We start from the raw sequence: 12,208 nt of genomic DNA, 5'->3' as shown, positions 1-12,208 counted from the left end.
CAGTGCCTGAGGCATGTTAAAAAATTAGCCAGAATCTTAAAGAAATGCAACCTTTGCACGGGTTTGAAGTCTCACTTGAAAGTCTTCTCTTATCTGCTCCACTAAGGACTCCTTTCTCTCTCAGTTCCTAGTGTATATAGTTCCCTGTTTCTGAAAGTTGGCTTACTATACACAGATAAGATGATCAGCTACCATCCACAGAGAAGAACATAAAAAAATTCATCTGCAACATGACTATGGTCAATTGGGCCTTGCAGACCATGCTTTGGATACAGCTCACAGAATCAACTGGAAAAAGACCACCATGCATTGCAGCAAATTTAAAGCGAAAGACTGTTTTTGCAATCTGAAGCTACTTTCAAAAATCAGCCTAACCTGAACAAACATGGTTGCATAAAACTTCCCAAAATATTGGAAACACTAATACTTTGAGATCCCAGTTTACATCTGAAGTTGTCCCACTTAGTTAGGAGTCTAGTCTTTCATCCACATGTTTCAAGTCTCATATTGTATTCATTGAAGATGTCTCTGTGACTGAAACAAAATCCTAGAAGTATTACATAATATTTTTAATCCTTTCTTAGTGCTGTTTCATTGCATTAAGCCTCCTACATGAGTTCCTCCCAGCACTTAAGTCTTAACACACTGCTATATGTAGCTCATTAGTATCACAGATGGACTAAGGTTTAATTATCCCAAACCCTGCTCTAAGTGTCTGAATTGGCTTAGAACTTTACAAGCCAATTGAGGATCCAATAAGCAGGATGATAGTTTACACTATGTAATGAAATTTATCTATCACTTAAAGGCATTCACTAACATCCATGTATGTAATGGAATTTGAACTCACAGCAAGGGTTCAACCCAAGCATTTGAACCCATAGAGCAAGGATCCTATCTACTTGGCCAAAGTGGCCAACAGTTCAGACTACATTGTACATTAGATTATATGAAACTGAATTATCCATATTTTATAGTATGTCATTTTTTTAATTTATTTACTCCACCTTGGTCATGAGGAAGCTGGATAACAGGTAAGAGTGCTTCAAGTATTCAGACCTGTAGAATCAAAGTTTGAACTTTATGAAAATATATATTTGACAAAAAAGCTTTGTGATAAATGTTAAAACAACTTTAAAAGTAGATTAGTATTTTAAAATACTTTCTGCTTTATTTTTATAAACCTAATAGAGTAATACGCGAGAACATTCAAAATATCTTCACATGCATATCCATACTCTATACAATAACTACTTTGAAAGTTCTGCAATTTCTGCATGGGAAACTAATTTGATATTTTGGTCTACAAGAAACTGTTTCCAGTCAGGACTTGTAATAATTGCCATTTCATGTTCCCTTTCTTCAGACAGGGAGAATGGATCAAGTGCATCTCCGCAACCACCACAACCAGGAATTGACTTGTAGCCAACATGTACCATAAGTTCACATGTGATAAGTTCTTTATCACAGTCTTCATTAAATGCTTCTAGAATACCTTCTTGAAGACGAGAAAGAGTCATGTCTTTTCCCATGCATCTCATTCCAAGAAAATGATCTGTAAATCTAAAATAAAGATAAAATTAATATTATCCAGGCATCTCCATTAATTAAATTAAAAGTAACTTATCACAGAAAATTTTAAAAAATCAGCATTATTCTAGGCCAGGGGTCGGCAACCTGCGGCTCCGGAGCCGCATGCGGCTCTTTGAATGAGTAATTGCGGCTCTTTTCGTTATTAAACAATCTATTTTTGAATAATTCAAAATTAATGTTATTTATTAAATTAGAAACTAAAAACCCTAAAATTAGCATTTGCAATAAATTAAGGACATTTTACATTAAGTCAAGGATATTTTACAATCGAAAATAGTACATGCGATGCTGAAAAAAATTAATACTTTCATGTTTGAACTCTTTGAAATCATACGCGATAATCCTTCTTTATATTCTATTTACATTTTACAAAAATTCTACTTTATGGTGGATATGACTTCCCATTTAAACGCACTAAATAAGAAACTACAGGGAAAGAGAAATACAGCAGTTTTGCTTTTAGAAGAAGTGATTTCGTTTGAACAAAAATTATATTTATTTGCAACAGACTTAGAGAAAGGCACATTATTGCAGTTTCCTACGTTGAAGAAATATCAACAATAACAAACTGATAATAATTCCATAAATTTAACCTTTTTCAAAGAAATTGTGGTAAATATGCGATCTGCATTTAATGGGAGATTTGACGAATTTAGAAAGAACAAGGCAACTGTCATTTTTATTGCGACCACTTGAAATTAATCCTGTCGAATTAAATTTTTCACCTTTTACTAGAATTGATGAGGCTGCATTTCAACTTCAGTTAGAGGACCTGAAAACCCAGGATTTGTGGAATTCAAAATTTAGAAATCTTAAAGCTGACCTGGAGGAGTTGGAAAGACAAAAAATCTACCTTTGCAATACAAAAAAAGGTCTGAAATAGAAGATCTTAAAAAGCAAGATCACATTGTATTTGACACGTGGAGTTGTTTACCGGACATTTACATTCGGTGATTTCAAACATACGCATTTGAACTTCTATCGATTTTTGGATCGACATATTTCTGTGAGCAAATATTTTGTAATATGAATTTTATTAAAAGTAAGTTGAGAAACCTACTAAACAACGTGAGTCTTTCGTCATGTTTGAAAATGAAAATTACATCGTATTCGCTGCATATTGAGAAACTATCCCAAGAAGTTCCACAGCAAAAGTCGCACTGAGAAGATATTTTAAATTAAAAAAAAAAAAATTAAAAGAAATAAGTATGTTATTGGATTTTATACACGTTTATGTAAGAAGGAGCAAATCTTTTTTTATTATTTAATATTTATAAACATCATATAATTTCGTGTGACATGCCACACCTGTATTTTACAAGTATGATAACGTGTTACTGTAAAAAAAAATATATATATATATATTTTTTTCTTCAATGTAGTTTCTAAATTTAAAGCAGTGATGAGCAATTAAATAGTAAATCAAATACTCCGTTCGATCAGCATAAAGAATATTTTCTTTTTCTTTGATAAGAAAGTATTAATTTACTTTCCATTATTTAGCTATATTTTAATTTTTTAACCTGCACAAATAAATCCACATGCAAAAATCAACATTCATAAAATAGATATTTTATTAAAATATACTAATTCTGGCGTACAAAACGAACACCGTGCACAAAAAAACCTGAGAGGGCCTCATGCAACCCGCGGACAATTGGTTGCTCATCACTGCATGCGGCTCCCTAAATTTTTTTTTAACAGATATAATTTTAAAAATGGCTCTTCAATCCAAAAAGGTTGCCGACCCCTGTTCTAGGCCTCTGTGGAATTACAAGACATCTACATAGTTCAGCAATTATAATGCCTGCCATGCTTTTCACTGGGGTGGTGTATTCACCTCCAAGTAGTAAAAGCATTACTACTTACCATCCCTCCTTACTCTCAATAATTATGTAGCTTCGTGGAATGATCTCTCATTCTCACACTATCTGCTACTCTAAAATACACTTCTATCTATTTGACATAAAACTTTTTAACCTATTCTCATAGCTAAGAGTCCACAGTACCAAGACTATTTTAGTTACTCTTTAACTTTCTCCAGTGTCTTTTTATTGCCCCCCCCCCTTCCCACCAATGATCACTTCCTTATTCCAATGAGTTGGAATAAGGAAGTGATAATCACAGCAAAGTTCAAATCCTTGTCTTCTTCTCCACAATCTCTATTCCAGTTCTACCAAGACAATACTGATTTTTACCTCCTTTGGTAAAAATGCAAATTCTTACACTTGGAAATGAATGAAGAGAGTCAGAGAAGATCCAGAGGCAACTGACAAAATAGTTTCTGATCTTTGGAATGCTGATTTTCCCCTCAATGATCACTTCCTTATTCCAACTCATTGGAATAAGGAAGTGATCTTCACAGCAAAGTTCAAATCCTTGTCTCCTCCACTATCTGTACTGCAATTCTACCAAGACAATACTGAATTTCACTTCCTTTGGTAAAAATGTAAAATCTATGAAGAAAGGTTGAGATGATACAATTTGCAGAGTCTAGTGGATAGGAGGAAGAGGGGACAATATGATAGAGATGTACAAGTTAGTAAGGGGTTGTTATAGGATTAACATAGAAGAGGTTTTTCATAAAATGGTGGGAGAAAGAGGTCATCCCTGGAAGCTTTATAACGAGGGTGTGAGTAGGGAAGTGAGAAGCAGGTTTTATGTATGGAGAGTTGTGAATGATTGGAATACATTGCCTGAGAGAGGGTGTCACTCTCACATGGTATCTGCAGAGAATTTGAATGTGTTTAAGGCACAGTATAATGAGCTGTGTGTATGACAAAAGCAACCTCCTAGATGAGTCTATGACTCCATGGGGATCTTGGGATAATAATAATAATAAATGCTAAACTGATAATTTTGTTTATCTGTTCAATGGCAGTCTTTCAAATCCACCTGAAGATAAATATCAGATTTTTTTTCTCCCAACAGATCCCCTAGCTTTACATCATCTGCAAGAACTGAATATCTCCCTTCCAATTTATTAAGGGACAAGAAAATGTGGCAGGGCTTCTGTGCAGTCATGTGCTGGAGATGGACCTGTAGCTACATCAAATCCAGTTTCAGAAAACCTTATAAGTATATTAAAAATGAAGGTCACAGGGATGGTGGGTTTATATACTATATTATTTATTGGATACTTACTGACACTTATAATTTGTTGAGAGATTTTACCAAGTGCTACAACCACTTCCTTATCGTAATTAAGTAGACTTCTCTTGATTGATTGCAGCAGTCCTTTACATGGTTTTTCATGTTCTTACAATGTGATGTTCCTCAAACTCCCATACTGTCCATCACCTATTGATCTTTGCATCATCTAATTCCTTCAGTCCTAATACTGATATTACATTCCATGGTCTACAAGTGGCAAAACCAGATACTCTTATCAACAAACACTGAAATGATATCTCCACTCATTTATCCATGTTGTGATTCCATTGATTTTTTTTAAATAGCTCATCATCATGCGTATCAAGGATTTAGGCCTAGCATTGCCTGTTCCGGCCTTAGATGTCATCGTTGAATCGTTTAAGAGGACATCCTGGTTTTCTTTTTCCTAATGGCTTGTACTTTAAGGCTTGTTTTGGTAATCTTTCTGTTTTTATTCTTTGAATGTGTTCCATCCATTTATGTTTATATTTTTTAATTTTTTCTATTACTGGTTCTTGGTTTAATTCTTTCATAATTTCTTCATTTCTTTTGTGATCAAATAGGGTATACTTTGCAGTTTTTCTCGCAAACTTCATTTCTGCTGTTGTTAATCTTTGTTTGTCTTTTTGTTTTATTGTCCAGATTTTGCTTCCATACATTAAGACTGGTTTTTTAATAGCTACCACATCAAAATTTTGTAGTGTTATACTGTGCATCATCCAAGAACAACTGAATATATTCTTTCAAATGTTAGACCATTTTCTTGAACTGCACTTCACCTGCAATGCACACTGCTCCTTTGAAATGAGCATCTCTCAGAATTCATGAATTTCATTACCTCCAGCTAAATCATTGTAGCATTTGTTAAACTATTCAGATTCCTCATGAAAAAACTAACTCATGATATAGTTTGTCCACTTACCATAATATGGTAAGTGGGCAAACTTACCATATTTGGTACACACTTTTGGTACATACACATTGTGAAACAATGCGTGTACCCTTTGACCATGATTTTCCAAGATATATGAGTTTTTTTTCTATTTGAAATTAAATGGTATACCACCTATTAGCAGGTCTGCAGAAATTCTATTTGACTCTACTAGTCACAAAAATATTTTTACTCACCTATAATTTGAATTCTTGGCTTCAATTTCAGTAAGGGGAACATTGTGGCCTAGTTGGCTGAGTGGTTAGCGTATCCACTCTCCAGCCAAAAGGCTGTGGGTTCGAATCCGGCATGGGAATGGATGTTTGTGACTGTCTGTGAAAACACTAGTGGTGGTCGGCGGTAGTTGGCGTTGGTGTAGATGGTGAACGTAGTTGCGGTTGGTGGAGTGCAGCCACCACCCTATTTCAAATAGATACTGCTCTTCCACATATAACTTCTTTATATGTATATCTGTCAACCATTCTATTAAACCATTTCCATTTCCTTTAATTTAAAGTCAACTTGCAGAGGATGATATTTACATTAAATCAGTCTACAAGGATAGGTTAAGGGTTTGTGGGTTGCAGAAGTTTTGTCTAATAGGTTGAAAAGAGTGGATATGACAGAAAAATATAAATTACTAAAAGGCTTTCACAGGGCTGATACTTGACATTTACTGTTCAGAGGTTGCTTTTTATTGCTAGTACCAACTTTTCCCATCCACCCATAAATCATTATATAAATTCCTTTCTCTATACTTTGCATGCCAAGTCACTCTAGGTTTCCCATGTTTTCTTCTACCTGCAAGAGCCTAATCAAGTTTTTTTTTTCCATATCTAGCATCCTTCTGACCTGACTGGACCACAATAAAGGTTTTTCCTTCCAATCTTTCTACCACCGAATCTAGTTGGTGCATTTGTTTTCTGATGATTTCATTCCAAATTATTATTATTATTATTACAAGACACCTCCAGGGAGTCCAAGGACTCATCATGGGAGGGCACTCTACTTTGCTAAATACATCTCACTCTCTGCACTACTACTTATTTTTCCTACTGTGACACTACTACCATCAATGCCATCTATTCTCCATCATAATTCTGAATATGCTGGATCCTAGAGATATGAGAGCTCCTTCTTAGAACATTCCTCTCTACTGCACACAGCTTTTGTTTCTGGAGCAGAGTTAATGACCATTCTTTTCCTCCCTATATCAAAATACTTTCAATGATGACTCAGTCTTCTTTGTTCTTTCATGTACTTCTCGACTTCACAGAATCCCTTTTATTGAGAAAAATTATTCTCACTTGACTTATGTGATAATCCATGCCTTTCTCACAAGTGCCAGATTTATGTAACATTGTTCTTAGATATGCTTGACTAATTTAATTTTCCTGCTCATGGTATATCCAAATCATACTCATATCCTCCTATTACCAGATATTCTGTTTTCTGAAGATTTATCTAAATTCCTCCCAATTCACATACTTCTATTAACTTTTTAGTCATATATATATATTCTACATTATCTCTGTTTTGAGCTATTATTACCCGGTTGTCAGAAAAAAAGTAAAGAATCTATCACTTGCTCCCCAAATGGAATACCTATCCTTCAACAGTTGTATAAGACCCTGATCAGACCACACTTGGACTACTGTTCTCAGATTTGGTCCCCAGGATTTGAAGGGGATAAATTAACTGTGGAAAGGGAACAAAGGTGGATAATAAAAATGGTTTCAGGACAGCACAAGGATAGTTATGAGGATCGGCTGAGGGAATGTGGACTGCAGAGTTTGGTGGATAGAAGAAGGAGAGGTGATATGATTGAGACTTTTAAACTGTTGAGAGGTGGTTACAGGATTGACACTGGGGAGTTCTTTCGTTTGATTGAACAGCAGGAAGGAGTGATGACAAGAGGCCATCCCTGGAAGTTACGAAAGGAAACTGTGAGCAAGAGAGTGAGGAGTGGTTTCTTTGCATGGAGGGTGGTTGACCCATGGAATGCAATGCCTGATGGAGTGGTGAGAGCGAGAACGGTCAATGAGTTCAAGGAGTGGTATGATAGACTTTGTGTTTCTTGGGGGGGGGGGGGGAAACCTCCCCTCGATGAGTCTTGATAGACTTTGTGTTTCTTAGGAAGGACCTCCCATGATGAGTCTTTTGACTTCATGGAGGCCTGAATAATAATAATAATAACAGGATGTATTTCAGTCTCTATTTTCTAAATAGATTTTACAAAAGGGTTAGAGACATTCCACACTCCTTGCATTAGTCCTTTTGTTGGTCTGAATTCTTCCAAAAATCTTTCATTTGACTGTTGTCCATGCAGCATCACAGATCGTTGTCAGTTGGATAAGTAGTATCATAGGATTAATTCAGAGGCTATTTTTTGCCACAACTGGTGGGAGGAAAGAACAAGGAGATTATCCATGGAACTGAGCCTAAGTGTGGTCAGCAAAGGTTCAGGACTAGATTTTTCACTTGGAGAGTAGTGGCAGATGAGTGGACTGGGCTGCCAGTCAGTCATGAGTAGTATTGTGTGAACAAAGTTAGTGTGAGCCTCTTTTGATGATGATGAATTTGATGATGATGATGATGAATGTTTGGAGTGCAAAGATATGTATGTGTGATAATAACTTATCATACAGTATTCTGCTGGATTATTCTTGCCAAAAGCCCATGGTGTGCATCCTCCCTGGACAACTGAAAAGCATAATGTTATTGTACAAAAATGTAACTAAAATATGAAACAAGAACTCCCTTGAACAAATCCATGTGTTATGTACTAGTTCCCTAAATGGAGTTCTCTACTCCTTAACACAATCCTATATATAGAGCTCATCAAATTCTTCAAAATCTTTACTACAAACACAGAAACTCAAACCACCTGCTAATTTAAAGCGCCCATTGTGAGAGTACTTTATACAATAGCAGTTTCTCTCCCTCCTGCTCATCTTGACTTAGTTAAACAATCACATCAAAGAAAATACTAGTTACTCTCTGTACAAGGAAGATGCATATAAAATAGTATATCTAAATTTTACAAAGCCTTTTGATAGACTGCTAATGAAAGTTCTGATAATGTTGGAGTCTTGACAGGTAACAGATTGATTTGGAGGAAATTTGTAGATGATATAAGTTTTTCATGTAGTACTATCATTTCCTGTACTCCCCTTGAGGGTACATGTCAGGAATTTGATGATGATGATGATGATGATATTTATCAATTGATTTTGTGACATATGGATGGCCTGTGTCCATCTCTTTCCCTGGAAAAATGTTCAATGCATGATCTAATGTGTCAGAGTCATTTGATAAATTTAATTTACTTTCAGAGGATACTGAGGTGTCCATTTTTTCTGTGGGGGTATCTGAATGTTTATTTTTTAGTGATATTCTGGCTATATATATATATTTTTTTTTTGACAAGTGGATTCTCACTGAATGGCACCGTTTATTGGAGTTGTTCTGGAAGTAGGACCATAGGTATTACAAGTGATATGCTTTGCAGAGAGGCACTCATGATCATAAAGTTCAGATATGGTGAAATTATCAGGTGGTGGAATAGTTGTATAAGTTTGAGTTGCTGTTGATATTTTCTTAATTACCACCTTCTCAGTATAAGAAGATTTCAGGAGAGGTGTGGTGGTGGCCAACTTCTTTTTGCATCTTGATATGATATATTTTGTTCTGTTTTATTCTTCTGAATTTCTTTTTCAGCCTTCCACTTTTGACATGCATGGGAGTAGGCAGAGTGATCTTCTTGACAGTTGACACACTTAGCTTTCTTTGCAGAACAAGATTTATTATCATGCTCTTTACTACCACATCAGGCACAGGTGGCAGAGCCACAACAAGGAGTTTGGGCATACCTGTATTTCTGGTACTTAAAACATCTCACTGGATTAGTGATGAACACTCTAACAGGACAATTAAGATACCCTGCTTTTACAGAGGTGGAGGATTAGGTGTAGTGTATCAAAGTAAGGATGATGTTCCTGATCGGAATGAGGTGAGAATCTCTACATATCAGATTGTACCTGCTGCTGGTCACTCCCTGATCTTTAAGCTCTGAATGTATTTCCACACCTGGAACATCAAAAAAGATCCCATTCTGATATCCTCTAGAAGCGTTCAGAATTTTATGAGTTGCATTTTATTGATATTCAACCCACTGCACTGAGTAATTTTTTGGAATGTTGCTGACATAATGTTTCCACAAGGGTATATCACCAGATCATAGATTTTAACTGTTCCTGAAGATCCTGCCAGTCCTTCTAAACCTTTTTTGAATAAAGAAGGGTGACACTTTTCCTAGTGTCTTTACATCAATTGGATGATGGGAAAAATTGGTACATTTATACAGTTGTTACATCTTTTTACTTCTGTAATCAAATGGTGTAGCTATGGTATCAGTACTTATTTGGGATCTACCTTGTGAGGGTCTCTGAAAAATTTGAGGATAAAAAATTCATGCTCAAAGGATTTTTTTGTTCAGTTTTGTCCAGAGCTCCCTATCCACCATGGAGCAACACATGGATGCCCACTCACTGGCAAGCAATAACTGTACTCGGGAGAGGAATGCCAGGGCTACCTCAAATTCTATACCAGTACTATAGCAAGCTTTGGGCTCCAACCCTGAACCGTGGAGTGAGAGACATATTGCAACACTGTTGACCCTTGCAAGCAAGCCCACTAGCCGATGGCTCCTGACTGGGGCCATCTAGGATCACCCATCACGGCCCCCACAAGGGGGAATGACAGGGTGCTAGCCTGGGGGCCTGTAATTTAGGGGGTCTGTCTTGTCAGGTCGGCCAATTAAGTGAGACTAACAAAAGACAAAAAGAAACTTTATAAAATATGAATGAATATGTGCCGAGAGGGACTAATAGCTTTTGCAATAGTTTCAAACCCATTATCCATCTTTTCAGACTTATGGTCACTCTTCTAAACTTTCTATTCAAAAGGATTTACTTTAATTTTCAGTTTTCGTTCGCCCGTCTCATTTTCTATGCACGCCATCGTTTCAATGCCATCCCCGCACCGACGTTACTGGCACACTACCCTACCAGTGCCTACAGTGCGTATGTTATGGATGCTGTGAGAATTTTATTTTATTCGTAAAAGAGAAAGCTTTATTTGATAGTTTTAGTTGGTTAAGTTGATCTCAAGAAACTGAAAATTTTCTACAAAATTCTTTATTTGAGAAGAATTTGTCTTATTTGAATTAAAATTTTGCTAGTTAGTAAGTAAAAGAAAATATAAAGCTTTTTTAGTTATGATTTTTTTGTATGAAACAAACTTAATTATTATTTCTTTTCAGAACATACAAATTTCAGATATTAAAAAATTTAAATAAATTGCTCTCAAGCAAGCAAAGATGTTCTAGTTAAAATAAATAAAATCCCAATGTCTGATTCAAAGTACAAACATAAGTCCATAGCTCAGAAGAGGAAACAAATCTGAGAGAGAATTGAAAGCATTGCAAGGTGTCATCAATTCGTAACCAAATTTTTCAAATCTGAAAACGAAAAGGACATAGTTCGAAGATTGCCATTCACAAGGCTACAACAATGGCGCAAATATGCGAGGAAAAATAAGTGGCATAAAAACTCTCATTTTACAAAAGAACAAATGTGCCTTATTCTCTCCCTGCGGAGCACATTCACTAAATTGCGTAGGAGTCAATGCTGTTAAAATCAACCCAGATGTTATAACGTTTTTTGGGAATATAGAGAGCTTCTACTCTTTCTTTGCTCACAGTCCTGCATGATGGGAAGTACCGAAAAAATACATACCACTATCTCTTCCAAGTCTTTCAGAAACAAGGTAGAGTGAAAGAATTCAAGCTGTGTGCCCAATTGTTAAACATTATCCTGGTGTACTTACTGTGTTAGATGTCATTCTCGGAGAGATGTATACAGAATTAACTCCTTCAACACTGAACACAATTAAAGGCTTGAAAAAATATTTCAGATCTTATAAAGGCATGCTAATGACAATGTTTTGGCACAAAATATTAGCAAATATTGACAATAAGAACATTATTATACAAAGTAAAGGAATATCTCTTGAGGGCGAGTCTGCACTTATAAGAGAATTAGTGCAAGAGATACAACACTTACATGACTCATGGGAAAGTGCTGTCCAAGAAGCAAAAGTAGTTGCTGAAGCAATCAGTGTGCAACCTCAATTTTGCAAAAATTGAGAAACTACTGTAGAACCTGAACAAGATTTCAAATTTTTCGTAATTTATCAGGTATTGGATTTCATTATGAATGATTTTAAAACAAGGTTTGAAGCAGCAGATAATATATGTGAATTATTCTCACCTATTTTAAATTTCCACAACTTTGACAATGATCAGCTTATTGCAAAAGCAACAAAACTTGTGAATATGTATGAAAAAGATCTGTCAGAAGAGTTACTGAATGAAATTTTTCACCTTAAAAGTATTCATAAGATAGTTTTTGGCACAGAAACAAGTCTGGTGAGACTTCTGAATGCAATTTATGACAAAAACCTGCAAGG

At 35.7% G+C, this 12,208-nt stretch overlaps 1 protein-coding gene across 3 annotated transcripts in view; it reads right to left on the bottom strand.

Moving 5' to 3' along the window:
* Positions 1–1,131: 1,131 nt before the first annotated feature.
* Positions 1,132–12,208, bottom strand: part of LOC150107815 (carbohydrate deacetylase-like) — a 72,817-nt gene continuing 61,740 nt past the window's right edge. For 2 of the 3 annotated variants that reach the window (XM_090391578.1, XM_090391575.1), the window contains exon 5: positions 1,133–1,563. In XM_090391578.1, the coding sequence (XP_090247704.1) occupies positions 1,251–1,563 (313 nt within the window). In that variant the 3' untranslated portion in view covers positions 1,133–1,250. Of the gene's footprint in view, positions 1,564–12,208 lie in introns of all 3 variants that reach the window. The other variant, XM_090391577.1, reaches the window with a different exon arrangement.

The sequence above is a fragment of the Typopeltis vanoorti genome, chromosome 4 (genome assembly GCF_054136105.1).
Source record: "Typopeltis vanoorti isolate ZY-2024b chromosome 4, IOZ_Tvanoo_1.0, whole genome shotgun sequence".
Classification (NCBI taxonomy): domain Eukaryota; kingdom Metazoa; phylum Arthropoda; class Arachnida; order Uropygi; family Thelyphonidae; genus Typopeltis; species Typopeltis vanoorti.
The sequence above is the reverse complement of the archived record's forward strand: the minus strand, read 5'-3'. Positions and strand labels throughout refer to the sequence as shown.